The sequence below is a fragment of the Schistocerca serialis genome, chromosome 7 (assembly GCF_023864345.2).
Source record: "Schistocerca serialis cubense isolate TAMUIC-IGC-003099 chromosome 7, iqSchSeri2.2, whole genome shotgun sequence".
Classification (NCBI taxonomy): domain Eukaryota; kingdom Metazoa; phylum Arthropoda; class Insecta; order Orthoptera; family Acrididae; genus Schistocerca; species Schistocerca serialis.
The window spans coordinates 544,226,864-544,249,812 of record NC_064644.1 but is presented as its reverse complement, the minus strand read 5'-3'; the positions used below and the strand labels follow the sequence as shown (position 1 = coordinate 544,249,812).

The 22,949-nt window shown below is 39.9% G+C and overlaps 1 protein-coding gene across 1 annotated transcript in view; it reads right to left on the bottom strand.

Annotated features, from left to right (window-relative positions):
* LOC126413236 (tubulin polyglutamylase ttll6-like) overlaps window positions 1-22,949 on the bottom strand; it is a 323,601-nt gene that overhangs the window by 184,286 nt on the left and 116,366 nt on the right. Inside the window, exon 7 of the mRNA XM_050083135.1 lies at window positions 3,543-3,643. Within this exon, the coding sequence (XP_049939092.1) occupies window positions 3,543-3,643 (101 nt within the window). The remainder of the gene's footprint in view (window positions 1-3,542; window positions 3,644-22,949) is intronic.

Below are 22,949 nucleotides of genomic sequence, written 5' to 3'. Positions count from 1 at the left end.
CCCATCTCATCACTGTAAAGTTAAGTGTCATTTGAATAAAGAAAACTAACATTTTTCTTACACCAGGAACACCTAAGGAAAGAAAAATTAATTCATCTAGACACTTCACAGTAATTGTTAGTTGTATTTAGACAGAACTTACATGTAGTAAGAAATGGCCCAGACTACTGCTGTATACCAGGCATGTTTAATGAAATTTGTAAAACTTGCCAATGAAAAATCCGTCCCGAGATGCTGGAGTTGGCGGTCGCATGTGTGAGAGGTGTGCTTGCGTGTGTGCGTGTGTGCGTGTGTGTGTGTGTGTGTGTGTGTGTGTGTGTGTGTGTGTGTGTGTGTGTGCGCGCGCGCGTGTGCAGACAAAGGCTGTGGCTGAAAGATACATGTGTGTGTCTTTTAATCGTGTCTTTCTGCAACCTGATATGTCTTTTTTACAGTAGGTAGGCATCTATCTATTCCTACATTGTTGATATTGATACCTAGTGTCTCCATTGTTTGATTTAAAAATACTTTTCATAGTTGAAAAAATTCTTTATCAAGAGGCTAAGTCACACTGATTGTTCTAGGTGGCATCTGAAATATGTCAATAGTCTTTTCATCCTTCTCCTCAAAGAGAGAGGTGTATTTATCTTCAGGGCATGTGTCCAACAAAAGCAATGGAAAAAGCAAGAAATCGTTGTGAAAGAAACATAAAAAATTATTCTTTGTCATTCTTCCAGATTCTGATATACTGATTATAATATATGTGCCACTAACCTGTGCTTTTTTAAATTTTTGGTCCTAATTTGGCTTGCAAACCCCACAGACAGTTATTAACTGTTGAAACATTTATCCACTCATTTTATCACTGCACTGCTGTATACTAATGTGCCATAGCATTAATTGATTGCACGAGAGACTATCTTCATCTTGAAATGATAAAGTGTGATTTACTCACAGATCTTTTATGAAACCTGACTGATTGGCTTTAAACAAAGCAGTGTGGGTATAACAGCAAGTTTTTTCTTCAAACCAACTATGAATTAATGGCATCTCCTCTACACATTTATTTAAAGTAAACTCCATAATTTTGTGAGTTTCTATACTGTATGGTTCCTTGAATCTGCTTAACCAGTTTAAAGAAGCTTTTGAACCAGCAATGTTCATTTTCTTCCACACGTTTACATGTTTCATTTTGATGCATATTTACTACTTTGTGAAAGCCTTTCTTCCACTTACACAGTTCACAGAGAGATTTTATGAAGCAAAACCAGGTTTTCACACTGCTTAACATTAAGTATTAAACACAATGTATATTAATTCAGTTCTATCTCCATTGATAACACTTACGATACCTTAAACATAAGTGGTAATTATTATGGATACTAAATGAGCAGCAAATGTAAGCGAAGAATAACTGCAGACAATTGTTTCAGAGAAGCTATAATCAGCAACTGAACTTCACTTTATAAATCACAGCCATGCCGGGTTGTGTTACCTGTTTACTGGCATACTGTCAATTAAGGATATGCCCCTGCCCTGTTGCACATGCGCAGCCTGCTACAGCTTTGATAGGGGTATACATTCCTCCAGCTGCATGGAGAGCTACAAATTTGGCAATTTTCAATGGAAAAAAAAAACTTACTGTGCATCTTAGCAGCTGCAAATATTCTGCAAATGGAAAGTGCTATTGATATGCAATTTTTACAGAATGGATTGTTAGCCAATAACTAGATTGTAGTAATACCTAGAAAGTGTGTTTTTAGAGCAAACATACACATTTTGAAATTGAACAACGCCAATTGACATTAAAAAACTAAAAGTGGGGTAAATTAGAATGTCAGTGGTGTTTGTCACAGGACTCCAGTGTGTAATTTACGACATATTGTACTTTGAAAAGCTCCACATTTGACGCTTGTTTGTGCTGTTCAACCCGCATAGCTGCTAGTTTCAATGTTGTCATGTTTGCTTACGGTGAGCTTGTGTGTCCCTTGAATGCACTGCGACTTGCCAATCAGTTGGTGTGTGACAGTCTAAATAGTATGTTATGAATGGACAATGGGATTTATTAATGCAGAAAAAGCAAATATGCTCATGGTGCATGGAGAGTGTAGAAAGAATGCAGTTCATTTTTTTACGGTTTATGCAGCAAGATATTCCAGTAAACGTCAACCATCTTGGCAATTATTTATCAACCTCTTCAACCATATGCATGAAAGTGGTAGTGTAATACCAACACAATATAACAGAATGAAATAAGTGATGACAGAAGAGGAGGAAATCAATGTTCTTGCTGCAGCTGCCATTAATCTGCATGTTAGCTCCCATGCAACCACATGGGGAAATTGTATGAGTCAGGCACGCGTCTTATGCATTCTCCATCGGCACAGGTTCCATCCCTACCATCTCTCTCTCTATCAGGAGCTGCATTGAAATGCTTATGAGGATCATGTTAACTTCTGTACATGGGCATTAAGACATGATGCTCCAGATGTATCATGTATCTTGGTAGTTGATGAAGCCATACTTATCAGTCATAGAATCATGAACAAGTAAATAGCGGAAACATATATTGTTGGTCTGCTGACAATTCGCCTTGGCTTTGTCAGGTGGCACATTAGCGTCCATGGAGCGTAAATGTGATGATGAAGAATCAGCTCATTGGCCGTATTTGATAGATGGAACAATGAACATACGCAAGTGTCCCAGCCTCCTAACAGACATCTTCCATGGATACTTGAAGACGTTTCTCTGTAGATTAGAAGGAACATGTGGACCAACACAATGGCTGTCCAGCCCATAGTCAGTGTGGGAACTTTTAAAAATAAGATATCTCATAAACGACTCAGATTAGAATCCTGTGACAAACATCACTGACATTATAATTTACCTTACTTTTAGTATGCTGATGTCAATAGGTATTGTTCCATTTAAAAACTGCATGCTTGCTCAAGAAATGCACTTTCTAAGTTTTATTAGAATTTGTGTACTGGCTAACAATGTGAGTCCCTGAGTACCAATCCATTCTGTGAAAACCACACATCAACAGCATTTTCCACTTCTGCAATATTTGTGGTCTAAATTTTATGTGATTCACGCTATATAAATTGAATGAGGGATACCAGAATATCAAAAATAGCTCTTCAATATAAATCTTTAATGAGTAGAAGAAATTAAATTATGGGCAGTCACTTTACGATGGAAATAAGATACAGCACCAAACTTTTCTCAGTAAAATTTTTGTCTGTTGCACAGGAGTCACTCTGTAGAACTTTCTGTTTAAAAGCAATCATCTTACATCACACTATAAATTAGTAATACACAGTGTGTTATGATTAATACCATGAACAATGAGAACACAGTATTTATGAAAGTAATAAAGAGTCAAGTAAATTTTAATAAAAATAATTTAGACAAGCACTGAAAAAAATAATACTTAGCTCTGCATACATCTAGCTTTTGCATGCTCAACAATCTGCAGAACCAATAGCTTCAAAATCTCTTGAAACATTATAAATGATGTATTAAAACTACAATGGAATATTCAAATTATTCAGAAATTTTACCTGACAAGGCCATCATTGTAAACATATACTCGAAGCGGATCACAAGATGTAATCAAAACATAGAGTCGGAGATCAAACTTGAATCCATCCACCAGAAATGGCTGAAAAGGTTACAATCAATATAGCAGACTAGACTATATTGTTCAATTGTAATATAAAATGCAATGAGCGGTATATTTTTAAGTTGACTTTTAGTCTATCTGAAGACAGATAACAAATCAAAGCATTGAGTTTGAAAATGGTCCAATACACAAATTACAAGACGTTTTAATGAATATGTAGTGAAAATTGACAAACTCTGGCAGACAGAAACTCAAATATGGACTTACTACTTACTGTGAACAGTCGCTTTAACAATTAGGTTGTCTGAGCACACCTCAAAGTCTGACTCAAACTTTCAGTGTCACTAATGTTTCAACCTATGAGTTCCAAACTCTAAATTAATTTGGGAATAGTAGCACTTTGGCAATGGAATCAGTGGACAAAGAGGGCTTACCCTGTCACAATGGAAATAAGTGAAATGAATTGAATGCACTGAAACAAAATGAATGGGTTGATGGCGAGGGGTAACAGATCACTTTGGCATAACGCATTGTGTTATCCTTTACCCTTTCAATCCAAATGATGTCTGCGACTTTTAAAAAGGAACTTACTTTCTTAGTTTATTCAGCTTTGCAACCCTTCTTCTGCATGTGGAATTTTTGATTTGTTTGAACACAAACTGTATGCTGGGGCATATGCAGCATATTTCCAAACTGGCGTGCTGTTATTATGGCATGTTGTGACACTTGCTACGACGAGCGATTATTCCATGCCGCTTATGTCCCACCTAAGATGTATATACGACCCACAGAATCCTCTGAGAGTTGGAAACTTTGTCATTGATGTCTCCAACTTTACAGGCTGGCACGGGCATTGTTACAGAAGAAATGGAGTCTGAAGCCACATACCTGGGCCACGGAATGTATGCAACTATTTTCAAATGCCAGAAGGCAAAGTTTAAATCTACAGCGACTGTAAAATACACACAAATGGACTGTTACAGACACATGATAGATCACAAAGGGGATTAAATATGAAAATCCAATGACGTGCAATAATGTAGTAGTGTTGTTCACCTGTGGATCACTTTTATAAGGATATTTGTACATGCCATAGTATTACAATTTGTTGTTGTTGTGGTCTTCAGTCCTGAGACTGGTTTGATGCAGCTCTCCATGCTACTCTATCCTGTGCAAGCTTCTTCATCTCCCAGTACCTACTGCAACCTACATCCTTCTGAATCTGCTTAGTGTATTGATCTCTTGGTCTCCCTCTACGATTTTTACCCTCCACGCTGCCCTCCAATGCTAAATTTGTGATCCCTTGATGCCTCAAAACATGTCCTACCAACCGATCCCTTCTTCTAGTCATGTTGTTCCACAAACTACTCTTCTCCCCAATCCTACTCAATACCTCCTCATTAGTTACGTGATCTACCCACCTTATCTTCAGCATTCTTCTGTAGCATTAATCATACAGTAAAGCTGCATGTCCTCGGGAAAAATTACGGCTGTAGTTTCCCCTTGCTTTCAGCCATTCGCAGTACCAGCACAGCAAGGCTGTTTTTTACAATTTAAGAACAACAAAAATAACATAATTCATATACACAAGCATTTATATACTAACAGATCTAGTTTGACAAAGAGGGACAGGTAGTCGGCTGTGGCCTTAAAGCAGCTACCTCATTTGGCTTATCTCTAGTGTACAGTACTGATTTGCAAACAAGTTATTTAGTTATGCAAAAGATCAGTTCTACAATGTTCATTCATTTCTCATTCCCAGACACTGCAAGTACTTCACACACACTGTTTCATAATGTATCACAACTTCCTATTTGCTAGCCTGAAAAGCTGAGTCAGCATCCCTCTATAACAAGTGACACACTGAGCTCAGAAAGAATGTAAGGTATTAGTACTATACATTGCATAACTCTGGGAGTATGGTTTTTTGAGAAACGAAAAGTAGAAGGAAAAAATATAATGTGAAAGCCTTATGTGAAATCATAGATATTTGTTATCATTATCATTATTTATCTATGTTATATTCTTTACACAACCCCTATTCTGAGTTATCTAAATAATCCAGCACTGTACAGAATGTGATACTTCACAGGTACTTCTTAACGGCTTTTTTAATTAAGCTTGTTTTAGTAATCTCTTTAATCTCTTTGGGGAATTTATTGTACAGTTTAGTCTAGATCTTCTAACAACTGATTGGTAAATGCATTCCCACTGTGTAGTTAAAGTCCTCACTGTTTTATACAAATCTTTACAATGAGCTTGACTACTATTCTAAATAATTATTCTTATAGACCTTTTTGCAGTTTGAAAACAATGTTCATATTCTCTGCATTTGTTCCTTAGAAAAGAATTTCAAAGCTGTGAACAGAGTGTACGTATGAATAGTATGTAACTAAAGGTCACTGGCTTTTACAGACTGATAACTGGATTTTAAGGCCACAACATGCTGATGACATTGCAAGTATCCTTGAGTATTCACACCTGTTCAACAGAGAAACCATGACTTTTGTTCTTTATGTTCAATGTCACTTTATTGCATATTGATCAATTGTAAGTTTCCTTGATGATTTCATTTGCTTTCTCTGCAAGAAGTTCTCTTATTTTCTCAGTAACTGTAATATTGTGGAATACGGATATGGATGGGGGATTTAAGGTTTTCCTGCTGATGAGACTGGTGACATGCTTGAGAAGCTGAACACTGGAAAGTTGTTTTGTGTGTTCATGGGGAAAAAAAAAAAAAGGTTCACTGATTAAGTTTCTTTTGAGAGTGCAGTACTAAAGTTGTTGTAATAGGAGATTAACAAATAGTTCTTCATGAAAATAAGAACTGTTTTTCTGCAAATTTTGGTGGCTTGTATGGGATCAATTGAATGAGTAATTTCACAGTTTTGTCACCTAATCTACGACACATATGACGAACTTTTCTGAATGCTGTTTTGTCTGCCATAATGTAGCAGTTCACATTTTAAAGATGGCTGGCAATGGCAGAGTGACACAAGGATTAATTTTAAATGTGATGAAAGGAGATGTAGCTCTACATAAGTTAGCTTTGGGACAGTTCTAGATGACAAAAGAAATCAGAAAAGCCTGAGAGAATTTTCTGGTTTTACTTGCGCAGAGATGTCAGTCAAGGCGGAAGTACAGAGGCAAAGATGTTATTGAATGACAGGTGAGGTATGAGCGGCAGCAACCTCACCTGTCATTCAATAACATCTTTGCCTCTGTACTTCCGCCTCGACTGACATCTCTGCCCACACTCTTTGCCTTTACATATGTCTGCTTGTGTCTGTATATGTGCGGATGGATGTGTGTGTGTGTGTGTGTGTGTGTGTGTGTGTGTGTGTGTGTGTGTGTGTGTGTGTGTGTGTGTGAGTGTATACCTGTCCCTTTTCCCCCACAAGGTAAGTCTTTCCATTCCCGGGATTGGAATGACTCCTTACCCTCTCCCTTAAAACCCACATTCTTTCGTCTTTCCCTCTCCTTCCCTCTTTCCTGAAGAGGCAACCGTGGGTTGCGAAAGCTTGAAATTTGTGTGAAGATGATGTAACTTCCCAAACGAAAGCATTGGTATGTTGATAGAGAGAATAACAAACACAAACACACACACAAAATTCAAGCTTTCGCAACACACGGTTGCTACATCAGGAAAGAGGGAAGGAGAGGGAAAGACGAAAGGATGTGGGTTTTAAGGGAGAGGGTAAGGAGTCATTCCAATGCCGGGAGTGGAAAGACTTACCTTAGGGGGAAAAAGGGACTGGTATACACTTGCACACACACACACACACACACACACATATCAATCCGCACATACACAGACACAAGCAGACATATGTAAAGGCAAAGAGTTTGGGCAGAGATGTCAGTCAAGGCGGAAGTACAGAGGGAATGCTTTCATTTGGTAAGTTATGTCATCTTTGTTTTTAGATATATTTTTCCCACGTGGAAAAATATATCAAAAAACAAAGATGATGTGACTTACCATACGAAAGTGCTGGCACGTCGATAGACACACAAACAAACACAATCATACACACAAAATTCTAGCTTTCACAACCAACGGTTGCTTCATCAGGAAAGAGGGAAGGAGAGGGAAAGACGACAGGATGTGGGTTTTAAGGGAGAGGGTAAGAAGTCATTCCAATCCTGGGAGCGGAAAGACCTACCTTAGAGGGAAAAAAGGACAGGTATACACTCGCACACACACCCATATCCAACCACACATACACAGACACAAGCAGACATTTGTAAAGACAAAGAGATTTGGCAGAGATGTCAGTTGAGGCAGAAGTGCAGAGGCAAAGATGTTGTTGAAAGACAGGTGAGGTATGAGCGGCGGCAACTTGAATTTAGCGGACGTTGAGGCCTGGCGGATAACGAGAAGAGAGGTTATACTGAAGAGCAAGTTCCCATCTCCGGAGTTCTGACAGGTTGGTGTTAGTGGGAAGTATCCAGATAACCCGGACGGTGTAACACTGTGCCAAGATGTGCTGGCCGTGCACCAAGGCATGTTTAGCCACAGGGTGATCCTCATTACCAACAAACACTGTCTGCCTGTGTCCATTCATGCGAATGGACAGTTTGTTGCTGGTCATTCCCACATAGAAAGCTTCACAGTGTAGGCAGGTCAGTTGGTAAATCACGTGGGTGCTTTCACACGTGGCTCTGCCTTTGATCGTGTATACCCTCCGGGTTACAGGACTGGAATAGGTGGCGGTGGGAGGGTGCATGGGACAGGTTTTACACTGGGGGCGGTTACAAGGGTATGAGCCAGAGGGTAGGGAAGGCAACTCACTCACCCTTCACAACCTTTCCAGCAAACCTCAACCTCCTCTCATTGCACACAAACCCAGTCTCTCCCACTTCCAGCTCCACACCCTCCAAAACCTCAAAATCCCAATCAACACAATCTGGAACAACAACACCCCAATTCAGTAGTTAACCTTTCCTCCAAACCTCTCTCCCAATCCGAAACCTCTGTCCTCTCCAAAGGCTTCACCTTCAGCCCCATTCCCAGATTCAACCAAACAGCCCTCGTCAAAGATTTACTGTCCTACACTCGTACTCTCTGCTGGAAATATCACTTTGCCACGAAGAAAAATGATCCTAATCCTACTCCTAATGATTCAACTCCCCAAGACACTATCCAAATTGAACCCTGACTGGAACAGTTCCGTCCTCCGTCACAGTGGGACCCACCTCCTCTTCCTCAAAATCACCCTCTCCAAACCTTTCAGGAATTTCTGACTTCCAGCCTTGCTTCTCAATCCTTCTTAAAAAACCTTAATCCTACTCCCAACATCACCACTGCTGATGCCCAAGCTTTCCGTGATCTGAAGGCTGACCGATACGTCATCATTCTTCCGGCGGACAAAGGTTGCATGACCGTGGTACTTGATCGTCCGGAGTATGTGGCTGAGGGACTGCGTCAGCTTTCAGACAACACCACATACAAAGTTTGCCAAGGTAATCCCATTCCTGATGTCCAGGCGGAGCTTCAAGGAATCCTCAGAACCTTAGGCCCCCTACAAAACCTTTCACTTGACTCCATCAACCTCCTGACCCCACCAACACCCCGCACCCCTACCTTCTACCTTCTTCCTAAAATTCACAAACCCAATCATCCCAGCCGCCCCATTGTAGCTGGTTACCAAGCCCCCACAGAACGTATCTCTGCATACGTAGATCAAAACCTTCAACCCATTACATGCAGTCTCCCATCCTTCATCAAAGACACCAACCACTTTCTCGAACGCCTGGAATCCTTACCCAATCTGTTACCCCCGGAAACCATCCTTGTAACCATTGATGCCACTTCCTTATACACAAATATTCCACACGTCCAGGGCCTCGCTGCGATGGAGCACTTCCTTTCTTGCCGATCACCTGCAACCGTACCTAAAACCTCTTTCCTCATTACCTTAGCCAGCTTCATCCTGACCCACAACTTCTTCACTTTTGAAGGCCAGAATACCAACAATTAAAGGGAACAGCCATGGGTACCAGGATGGGTCGCTTAGAGGAAGCCTTCTTGGTTACCCAGGCCTGCCAACCCAAAGTTTGGTACAGATTTATTGATGACATCTTCATGATCTGGACTCACAGTGAAGAACAACTCCAGAATTTCCTCTCCAACCTCAACTCCTTTGGTTCCATCAGATTCACCTGGTCCTACTCCAAATCCCATGCCACTTTCCTTGACGTTGACGTTGACCTCCATCTGTCCAATGGCCAGCTTCACACGTCCGTCCACATCAAACCCACCAACAAGCAACAGTACCTCCATTATGACAGCTGCCACCCATTCCACATCAAATGGTCCCTTCCCTACAGCCTAGGTCTTCGTGGCAAACGAATCTGCTCCATTTGTGTATAAGGTGAACCATTACACCAACAACCTGAAAACAGCTTTCGCATCCCGCAACTACCCTCCCGACCTGGTACAGAAGCAAATAACCAGAGCCACTTCCCCATCCCCTCAAACCCAGAACCTCCACACAGAAGAACCACAAAAGTGCCCCACTTGTAACAGGATACTTTCCGGGACTGGATCAGACTATGAATGTGGCTCTCCAGCAGGGATACGACTTCCTCAAATCCTGCCCTGAAATGAGATCCATCCTTCATGAAATCCTCCCCACTCCACCACGAGTGTTTTTCCGCCGTCCACCTAACCTTCGTAACCTCTTAGTTCATCCCTATGAAATCCCCAAACCACCTTCCCTACCCTCTGGCTCCTACCCTTGTAACCGCCCCTGGTGTAAAACCTGTACCATGCACCCTCCCACCACCACCTACTCCAGTCCTGTAACCCGGAGGGTGTACACGATCAAAGGCAGAGCCACGTGTGAAAGCACCCACGTGATTTACCAACTTACCTGCCTACAATGTGAAGCTTTCTATGTGGGAATGACCAGCAACAAACTGTCCATTTGCATGAATGGACACAGGCAGACAGTGTTTGTTGGTAATGAGGATCACCCTGTGGCTAAACATGCCTTGGTGCACGGCCAGCACATCTTGGCACAGTGTTACACCGTCCGGTTTATCTGGATACTTCCCACTAAAACCAACCTGTCAGAACTCCGGAGATGGGAACCTGCCCTTCAGTATATCCTCTCTTCTCGTTATCCGCCAGGCCTCAACGTCCGCTAATTTCAAGTTGCCGCCGCTCATACCTCACCTGTCTTTCAACAACATCTTTGCCTCTGTACTTCCGCCTTGACTGACATCTCTGCCCAAACTCTTTGCCTTTACATATGTCTGCTTGTGTCTGCATATGTGCGGATGGATAGGAAAGAGGGAAGGAGAGGGAAAGACGAAAGGATGTGGGTTTTAAGGGAGAGGGTAAGGAGTCATTCCAATCCCGGGAGCGGAAAGACTTACCTTATGGGGAAAAAAGGACGGGTATACACTCGCACACACTCACATATCCATCCACACATATACAGACACTAGCAGACATATTTAAAGACAAAGAGTTTGGGCAGAGATGTCAGTCAAGGCAGAAGTGCAGAGGCAAAGATGTTGTTGAATGACAGGTGAGGTATGAGTGGCGGCAACTTGAAATTAGCGGAGATTGAGGCCTGGTGGGTAAAGGGAAGAGAGGATATATTGAAGAGGAAGTTCCCATCTCCGGAGTTCAGATAGGCTGGTGTTGGTGGGAAGTATCCAGATAACCTGGACGGTGTAACACCGTGCCAAGATGTGCTGGCCGTGCACCAAGGCATGTTTAGCCACAGGGTGATCCTCATTACCAACAAACACTGTCTGCCTGTGTCCATTCATGCGAATGGACAGTTTGTTGCTGGTCATTCCCACATAGAAGGCATCACAATGTAGGCAGGTCAGTTGGTAAGAGTGTCCACCAAGAGTGTCTTTCCGCCGTCCACCTAACCTTCGTAACCTGTTAGTTCATGCCTATGGAATCCCCAAACCACCTTCCCTACCCTCTGGCTCCTATCCTTGTAACCGCCCCCAGTGTAAAACCTGTCCCATGCACCCTCCCACCACCACCTACTCCAGTCCTGTAACCCGGAAGGTGTACACAACCAAGGGCAGAGCCACGTGTGAAAGCACCCACGTGATTTACCAACTGAACTGCCTACACTGTGATGCATTCTATGTGGGAATGACCAGCAACAAACTGTCCATTTGCATGAATGGACACAGGCAGACAGTGTTTGTTGGTAATGAGGATCACCCTGTGGCTAAACATGCCTTGGTGCATGGCCAGCACATCTTGGCACAATGTTACACCGTCCGGGTTATCTGGATACTTCCCACCAACACCAGCCTATCTGAACTCCGGAGATGGGAACTTGCTCTTCAATATATCCTCTCTTCCCTTTACCCACTGGGCCTCAATCTCCACTAATTTCAAGTTGCCGCCACTCATACCTCACCTGTCATTCAACAACATCTTTGCCTCTGCACTTCTGCCTCAACTGACATCTCTGCCCAAACTCTTTGTCTTTAAATATGTCTGCTAGTGTCTGTATATGTGTGGATGGATATGTGTGTGTGTGCGAGTGTATACCCGTCCTTTTTTCCCCCTAAGGTAAGTCTTTCCACTCCCGGGTTTGGAATGACTCCTTACCCTCTCCCTTAAAACCTACATCCTTTCGTCTTTCCCTCTCCTTCCCTCTTTCCTGACGAAGCAACTGTTGGTTGCGAAAGCTAGAATTTTGTGTGTATGTTTGTGTTTGTTTGTGTGTCTATTGACCTGCCAGCACTTTCATTTGGTAAGTCACATCATGACAATTTTCTTCTGAAAGTTCAGTATTCAAGATACACTGCTTGAACTTACCAGAAAACTATCTCACAACTAAATACAAATTCAAAATAGCTACAATATGCTATTTTTCAAGTACTCATGGCAATATCATTTGCTAGTATTTGCTAGCAAATGCAAAACTATTTAATTTTTTTGATAAAAAGTCAATCTGCAGATGTCAGCTAGAGTTCTTGACCACATTTAATTCAAGGAATTTGATCACATCAACTTCTTCCATATGTTGATTATTTTGCTGCATTTTAAGTTCCACACATTTTGAATCTTCCATTTTCGAGTGTACCAAATGGGTTTTTAAGGTTCTGTTTCAACCCATTTAACTGAAGCCAGTTTTCTAGGATACTAAGTGAACCCACAATAGAGTTCAGAATTTTTTCAGCACTATCACCTTCAATTAAAATAGAAGTATTGTCTTTAAACAAAACTGATGAGTGTTGGGAAATTTACATTCATGGGTAACCTTGATGCACTCCTTATGCACTTTGAATATAGTTCACTAGATTTGAAAAGCCAGTTACCCTTAATTTTCTATTCTGCAGGTATGATGCAAGCCATTGCAGAGCATTACCCTTAATGTCATATTTATCAGATTTGTAAATAAACATGGCATTATTTATTAAATCAAAGCCTTCTGCCAGAATTTAGAAGATATCTGCAACTTTACTCCTCTGATTCAGTGCTTTACTTATATTTTAAAGAAAGATGTTCACTGCATCAAGTGTTTTTTTTTCTCTTGTTGGAATCCAAACAGATTACTTGGAAGAACACAACTGAAAAAAAAGAAAAGATCTAAGTCCAGATTACTGCTACTTTCTCCAGGACTTTTGATAGGATTGGAAGAACAATACAGATTGCTAGTTTCCTAAGACTTTCCTTGACTCTTTCTTGAACAGAGGTCTATCTTCTGCATACTGGTATGTCAATACATCAGAAAAGCACACCTATGCAAAAGATTGGTTGATTATTTGAATTAGTGGAGGTATTACATGATATACTGTTTTATTCACCGTAATGGGCATCCTTTCCCACACAGCATATTTTTAGTGTTATTGACAGTATAATGTTTTCCACTTCCTTATCAAAACATTTTTAAAATCTGTAAGATATTGAGCTTCTTGTTGAAGTCCAAAAATGTTTTACTTTATTATGATATTCTGCTACATCAATGTCTATCTTCACTACATTTTGAAGAATTAATTCAAACACTCTGATATTTACAAGTCTCATCTAGTTAATACTAGATATTTTGCAAGTACTAATTCTAGCACATAACTCTGATTTCACAATTGACCAAACAGCCATTGCCTTATTTTTATTTTTTTAAATGAAATTTTTGTTTGCCATTTATTTAGTTGCTTTCACAAATTTTTGAAATATAGCTTTATAACAACTAACATATTCAATAAAATGCCTAATTTTGTTATATTTTAGATCATCATGGAGTTGCCTTTTACTGGCACTAGAAGGTTTTGTATCTTGAGTTATTCATTTAAGACCACCAGTCATTCTGTTACATATCCAATCATTTTGTTACATATTGTTTTAAGTGAAAAGATTTCACTGAACACTCCATGAAAGTTGCTTAAAATTTCTGTGTTACTACTAGTTGAAATACAGTTGTCAAAAGGTCATTCAACCTCTTATTCTTAATGATTCTAACTTTTTTAGTAGAACCTTATGGTCAACAGTATCAAAAACATTAGAAAGATCTATGACACATTATTCTTTTCAAGAGCATCAAGCACCACTTTTGTGAATTCTGCTATGGCTGTTTCTGTACTTCTTCTTTGGAAACCAAACTGATTCACGCAGAAGGTTGCTTTTATTCAAATAATTCATTATTCTGTCTTTCATAATTGATTCTATGTTGTGACAATAGTCACTACATATTCATTATTTTGTGGATTTAGCACATCTAAATGGTTTGTTCTGATTTAATTTCATGTCAGTGCATCTTCAATTATTTCACACTCCATTCATTTCACTTTATTGCATTAAAAACTTTTCAAGATATGAAAAATTGTATCACAGATATAAATAACGCTATTTACTAGAAAGTAACATTACTTCAGCAGTACGATCATGGATTGCATTCCAGTTATGACGAAGATGTTAGTAGAAATTGAAGTGATCATTCCAACACTAACACTGAAAGACTTTGAGAATTATCAGAACAGTTAAATAGCGATGATCAGACAAGAACTGAAACAAGACTTTGCCTGCACAGAGATACAGCATATTACTGCTGAAGAGCCTTGCTCAACAACTTAATGTCTATCACTACATCATCAGAATGTGCTACATTATTCTTCATGTTGCACCATTTTAAACTGATGTAATACTGGGAATAACATCCCATACAAAATGAGCTGCAGGTTGTTTTATCTGTTGCTGACTTAGTTCACAACAATAAAACTGTGTTGTGCCACTTGTGACAATAACTAACCCTTATGAGGCACACATGATCTCTCTACACCTTTCCACCAACTATATTGCAAAATACTGTTGCTTATTGACAGATGATTATATAAGTATTTGAAGTATAATTTGAAATTTATTTTAGTCCTTCCTTGGGGAGGAGAAAGGGATAGGATGAGGAAGGTTAAAAGGGAAGTACAGGTCACTTCAACCCAAGGATGTGAGGACAAACATCTTGGTGTAAAACTAGATAGAACTTCATCTTTCAAACAACACTACCAAGATTTTAAGCAAAAAGTGAGTTCAAAAAACAATGTTATACAAAAACTAACCAGAAGCAGTTGGGTTACCCAGCCTCATGTTCCCTGCACAGCAGCCTCTCCACCCTGCTCGTCATCTGTAGGTTTGTAAAAATTCTACCCACATAAAACACTTCACTTTATATAATGTATTGGGACTAATGCTGGTTTACCTAAATGAATATATGCTTTATTTATCTTTGTTTATTTTTATCCATTAATGCACCTAAGCAGTTTGCAGCAAAGATTAAAATGCGGTATGTCCATAGCAATCAAGCCTTTGGAGATAGCAAGAAAAAGTGAAGAACAATGATTTTCTTATGTTTTGTAAAAACTTCAAGTGGATGTTTCATCAGTCTCGTACTGTCGTTGTTCCTGTTTGTGATAGAGAGATGATGTAAATTTCAGCTTAGTTCACTAATAATGTGAAATATATTAATTCTTATGATGTGGAATCAATGTCACTTCTTAGTTCTTTATTTTACCTGATCTGTCTATCTGTGTCACTGGTACCTGTAATACTTTGGAGAAGCAATAAATTTAAGCAGAGCAAGCTGGATGCCATAACACTGGCTTTAAAGAAGAAGAGGAGATACATAACTTCAAGACTCAAACAACTATCAGCTAATAATACAATCTTATATGTTACACATTTTTCATTTATACAGGGTGTTACAAAAAGGTACGGCCAAACTTTCAGGAAACATTCCTCACACACAAAGAAAGGAAATATGTTATGTGGACATGTGTCCGGAAACACTTACTTTCCATGTTAGAGCTCATTTTATTACTTCTCTTCAAATCACATTAATCATGGAATGGAAACACACAGCAACAGAACGTACCAGCATGACTTCAAACACTTTGTTACAGGAAATGTTCAAAATATCCTCCGTTAGCGAGGATACATGCATCCACTCTCCGTCGCATGGAATCCCTGATGCACTGATGCAGCCCTGGAGAATGGCATATTGTATCACACCCGTCCACAATACGAGCACAAAGAGTCTCTACATTTGGTACCGGGGTTGTGTAGACAAGAGCTTTCAAATGCCCCCATAAATGAAAGTCAAGAGGGTTGAGGTCAGGAGAGCGTGGAGGCCATGGAATTGGTCCGCCTCTACCAATCCATCGGTCACCGAATCTGTTGTTGAGAAGCGTACGAACACTTCGACTGAAATGTGCAGGAGTTCCATCGTGCATGAACCACATGTTGTGTCGTACTTGTAAAGGCACATGTTCTAGCAGCACAGGTAGAGTATCCCATATGAAATCATGATAACGTGCTCCATTGAGCATAGGTGCAAGAACATGGGGCCCAATCAAGACATCACCAACAATGCCTGCCCAAATGTTCACAGAAAATCTGTGTTGATGACGTGATTGCACAATTGCATGCAGATTCTCATCAGTCCACACATGTTGATTGTGAAAATTTACAATTTGATCACGTTGGAATGAAGCCTTATCCGTAAAGAGAACATTTGCACTGAAATGAGGATTGACACATTGTTGGGTGAACCATTCGCAGAAGTGTACCCGCTGAGGCCAATCAGCTGCTGATAGTGCCTGCACACGCTGTACATGGTATGGAAACAACTGGTTCTCCCATAGCACTCTCCATACAGTGACATGGTCAATGTTACCTTGTACAGCAGCAATTTCTCTGACGCTGACATTAGCATTATCGTCAACTGCACGAAGAATTGCCTTGTCCATTGCAGGTGTCCTCGTCGTTCTAGGTCTTACCAAGTCGCAAGTCACAGGCTGGAATGTTCCGTGCTTCCTAAGACACCAATCAATTGCTTCGAACGTCTTCCTGTTGGGACACCTTCGTTCTGTAAATCTGTCTTGATACAAACATACCGCACCACGGGTATTGCCGCGTGCTAATCCATACATCAAATGGGCATATGCCAAATCTGCATTTGTAAACATTGCACTGACTGCAAAACCACGTTAATGATGAACACTAACCTGTTGATGCTATGTACTGATGTGCTTGATGCTAGTACTGTAGAGCAATGAGTCGCAAGTCAACACAAGCACCGAAGTGCTTGCCCTTCCTTCAATTGGGCCAACTGGCGGTGAATCGAGGAAGTACAGTACATACTGACGAAACTAAAATGAGCTCTAACATGGAAATTAAGCGTTTCCGGACACATGTCCACATAACATCTTTTCTTTATTTGTGTGTGAGGAATGTTTCCTGAAAGTTTGGCTGTACCTTTTTGTAACACCCTGTATAAAAAACCATAAGCCTGGCTGTCTGGAATGTGCACTGCTGTGCGTAAATTAGCAAAGATACATGCTCCTGAGCGAACTCAAATTGTTGCACCTCTTGTGCAGCACCAGAAAATTTCCATTGTAATTACTGTTCTTAAAATTACTAATTAATTGGTAGAACTGGGGACCACTCCCCATACAGTGCCAGACAGATTAAACAGGTGCAATATTAAAACAATATAAATCATGTTTCGTAACATTCTATTGTACTAATTGTTTTTTATTTTTTTGTTTCATGATTGGAATAACACTGCTGAAAGGAAATCAAGGGCAAACACAACATGGTATGCATAAATTACAAATGGTTAACCGGAGGAATTGTACTGATAACATTTAAGAAGATCACCTATATGGCAGGAAAGAACTCTAACTAGATCCCATGACTGTGCTTGGTAATGCCTCAATCAAAAGTAGTCCATACCTTACTCTATCAGGCTATAAATCTGAAGCATTTTTTTAAACAATAGAGATAGGGATTAACATTATTTTGATTTTTTGGACACAAAAATTGTAAACAGCAACAATAATCTGCAATACTAGTATAGGATACATCATGTACTGATCAGGAAAATTCTCACAATCAATTTTAAGATTAAAATTCACAATTTTATTTCATATTTATAACTTTAAAAAATAGTTTTAAAAAATGGTACCAGTTAAAAAGGCTGTCAAACTAATGAAAATAGTGTAGTGATACAAAACGTCACTGCAATGGGTGCAACGGCAAATGACAGTGACACTGAAAACGTCAGTCATATTGACAGCAGCGAGGAACATTACACAAATTCAATTTATGCTGATGGCAATGTTATACTTCTTCATAATGCTACTATGCTCCTAGCAGATGAGACTGGTTTCCAAATCCCTCGCCGAGAAGCATTTTCTCACATGCAGCCAATAAAGACATGCTAGCGTGGAATCAGTAAATTTCAGTTTCTCCATGGCACGAGAATGTGTTTCAAATGTGACAGAACAAGACACGGCAGGTACATGAAATGCTGATGCATCATCAATGCGTTCAATACGGGACATGTATAAAGGCCTCATTGATCTAATGTAGAATTTATTTAAGAATTTTTCTATGCAACAAACCGAAAAACTTGATGAAAAATTTTGTGGTTTTAAGAATGATTTATCACAGAGGTTCAATAATTTAAGTCAAAGTCTACGCACTGATCTTTCTAATGATTTAATAAGCAAACTTGCAGATATGGGGAAGAAATTAAAGGTGGAGTTATTCACTGATTTGTCACAGGAGAGAAACGCGCGACCGCTACGGTCGCAGGTTCGAATCCTGCCTCAGGCATGGATGTGTGTGATGTCCTTAGTTTAGTTTGGTTTAAGTAGTTCTAAGTCTAGGGGACTGATGACCTCAGATGTTAAGTCCCATAGTGCTCAGAGCCATTTGTCTCAGGAGATAAACAATGTAGATCAAAAAGTGTCACCTATAAGTGAGGCACAAGGGGAAATGGCAGGTAAATTAATGATCATGAGTGACACGCAGGTTCAGATGTAAGAGAAATATAGATAGTACAACAGGTACTGTTAATGAGTTGCAATCTTTATGTAAAGATTTGCTGGAAGAAGTACAGGAGCTGTCAGTAAAATTGAATAATTTAGATTTAGGCACTAAGTCCATGAAGAAAGCACAAGAAAAAATTGAAAAGAAGATAAAGAATTTAGAGGACAGAGCCAAAGTGGGAATGATAAATGGATGACCCTCGCACATCAGGTTGCAGAGGAGCAAAAGGCTTAAAGGCAGCAGAAGAGAAGTTGCAGTGCAGTCTAACTAATGTTACTGATGTCAGAAGAGAGACACCAATAGCAAGCAATCAAGTTCGGTTGGGCAGGATAAATAGTGGTAAGAACCACATGTTACCAGCCCTTCAGACCAAGACGAAAGAAATTACAAAATACAACAGGCACTGCCACTGTCAATACTAGCAGAACAAACATATCCAGAGTATAATAATGTGCAACCGAACAATGCCATGGCGGCAACAGACAACACTACATGTTTGTCTACTTTATTAGCGGGTGAGTGTCTGCTCCTTCATAGGTAATTTCCGATTTTTTCAACACAGGGTAAGAGAACAAGTCCAGTAGTGTTTATCAGTGCTTTTCACAGTGGGTTACCCCACAACTAGACAGACCCACAGAAGATTCAGTTTGTCATATGGTACACACAAAGTAATTCTTTATTGTGACCAACAGATATGGCTGAGAGATGTCATACCTATGAGCAATTTGAATGGACTTTTTTGGACAAATATTGGTCCATAGCCATCCAGCAGAGGTTTTAAGCCATCATGATTCAGTAGTAAACAGGGGACACTGAGGAAGTATTTTGAAATATATTTAAACAAAACCAAGTATTGGACAAACCCAGTTTCCCATGTGGAAATATTGAAAATACTGAAAAGTCGCCTGCCTGCTCGTATCAGGGAAAATCTGATCACTACACCTGAAAATGATATAGGGTACATCTTATCTGTACTCGATTCAACTGACCTAATACATGAACAGGGACCATCACAATCACAGAACATTCATACGCAGCAGCTCTGCAAAATAGTCAACAGCAGAATGGCAATGGTAGCAATATCCAACATGGTTTGTATCTGTATGCCCCGTGCAACAACAGTAATACAAGAAATAATTATGGTAATTGGAGAAACTAAAAGTACAAATGAGGTTTCAAAAGAAATCACAAATAGAATTACAATAGAGTGGTTTATACCAAACAGAGGGGATGTGGCCAACAAATTCACAATGCACCCTCTGCAGGTGGCAATAACTGTACAATAACTCGCAGGAACCGACTGCACACAGACCATCTGGCAGTCCTCCACCTGGCAATTACAATCAATGGAATAACAATCATATATCCAGTGGTGTTCAAGGTAAAGAAGAATTTAATTCCAGGGCAATATAGGAAACGAACTGGTAAGGTCAAACCCACAACTGCAAGTAGCTAAAGTTACTCACAATGAAGATGCTAACCCCAACCAATCAGGAGAAAATTCAAACAGGTCGCACTAAGCTCCGATTCACAGACCAATAAAAGTGGTGTGGGTATGCAGTTTATTCGAAATTACTTTCTCAGCCATGACCAAGGGGTCGACATGAAAGAAGAACTGTGTCAGGAAGATTTAAACAATTTAGGTAAGGGTAATGAGGAGTCATTGGAAGCTGTAATTAATGCCTGGATATGTGATATGGATGTACCTGTGGTACTTGATATGGGTGCATTGACAAATGTAAATATCACAAGATCTGTTTAACGAGCAGCAAAGACTATGTCATGTACTAACTTTTCCAGAGCAGAATTGTTGTATGCTGACTGCAGAGGGGAGCTAGTCAAAAGCAGTTAAACTTCAGGCATTAATACCCAGTTTTTCTTTAAAGTATATTTTTATGGTCATGGAAAAATGTGTCATAAATTTAATTAAAACCGGCACAACTGAAAATACACTGATATCAGAGTACAATTCTCATATCCAAAGGCACTGTTTCTTGATACACAAAGGGGTGAGCAACTGCCTGAAGAAGACATGAATCCGGGGACTGTCTGAACCAGGGTAAGTGAATCTACCTGTTTTCAGAGGATCAGAAGGAGGTGTTACAAGAAGTAATACTTCAGTATTTAGAAGGTGCCCCAGGGTAATAAAGGGTTACAACTATGAAATGGATGTTTACCCACACGAAACATTCTGCTTTTCTTCATATCCAATTCCTTGGGCAGAAAGAGAAGCTGTGAGGAAAGAAATTGAAAGGATGATAAACTGGAAGATCATACAACCCTCCTAATCCCCATACTGTAGCCCTACTTTAGCTATCACCAAGCCCAACAGTAGCATCAGGCTTGTGCCTGACACCTAAAGTATAAACAAAATCATTGTTCCTGTCAGGACACACCCTGACAACCTTGAAGAACAATACTGAAATTTCACAATGTTAAATACCTCACAATAATTGATTTTAAAGTGTCATATGGGCAAATAGCATTACCTGAAGATTGCAGGAAGTACACAGCCTTTGTGTGTTGGGGCAGAAGCTATGAATTTTGTGGATTGCTTTTTGGCTTGAAATGTGAGTGCAAATGTTTTCATTTCCACACTGGACAAAGTTTAGAGGCCAGAATTCCTCAGGAGAGTCACTCTATATGTTGATGACATGTTAACAGCTACTCCCCCATGGGAAGAACATGTGAGGCTTTTGGCACAAGTATTATACCAATTTGCAAAATATGGGGTCACAGTTAATTTAACAAAGTTGGGAGTTTGGAAAAGAAAAGGTCCAATTCCTGGGTCATATTATCTCACCACAGGGTACACGACCTGATCCAGGAAAACTTGATGCATTCACACATTTCCCTCCACAACAGAATAAAAAACAACTCAAGGCATATTTGGGTTTGGGTTCTTTTTTTTTTAGGAAATTCATTCAAGATCAGTTAATGCATATTGACGCACTGCTCAATCTTTTGAGGAAAAACAATTCATGGATATGGACTGATTGATGTTGAGCAGACTTTGACAAAATAAGGAAAACCTTACTTTATGCAGACATACTACTCCATCCCAATGTGTCACAGGATTTTAGACCGAGTACAGATGCTTCGTCACAGGGGTAAGGAGCATGCTTATTTCACATCACTGAAGATGATGGGAGCTGACACATAAGATAATCAGTTTTGCAAGCCATACCCTTCCTGAATCCGAATGTTCATATAATGTGACAGAGCTCGAGGTTCTCAGGGTTACATGGGCATTTAAGAAATTGAGTACTACTTATGGGGCAAGCACAATTAAGTCTACTGTGAGCATCAAGCAGTTCCTTTTCTATTGATGTGCAAATTATTACATAGAAGGTTAGCCAAGTGGTGCACATACTTCACCAGTTCAGTTTTGAAATCATATACATCAAGGGTAAACAAAACATAATCGTAGACACCCTGTCATGGTAACCTCAAAGGTTCGATGAGTTCTTAGAATCCACAGAGTGGATTTCCGAAATTAATGTTCTGGATGGATGGATGGTTGGATATGTTGGTATGGGCGCACGACAGAAAGGTCTTCAGCACCCGCACAAAAACAGTTTGAGACAAGTGTCAGTAAAATCACTAAACAGGAGTATAAAACAACACATAAAATAAAGGTAACAAAAATTAGAAAACTGTGTATGTACTAGCACAGAAGCACAGAATGATATATCATGTCAATATTAAAACATTAACTAAACAGGAAGAAAGTGGTATAATGAGCTAAAACAATACAGCAGATGGATGTTGCTGGCTGACCACAAGAATAAAAAAGGAGGAGCCAGCCATTCTGCAACACACTAAAACCTCCAGCCTAAAAGTTTAGGCCAGAGTCCAGACACATCACAAAACTTTAAAACCTTAGGCACATTCATCTCATCATCAGCTAAAATGGAGGGCAGATCCCCACCAATATTTGCTTCTGGCCTTGCCTCACGGTATAAAATACACTCTGTTAAAATATGTCTTACAGAGATGTGCACACCACAAGCATCACAAAATGGGGGA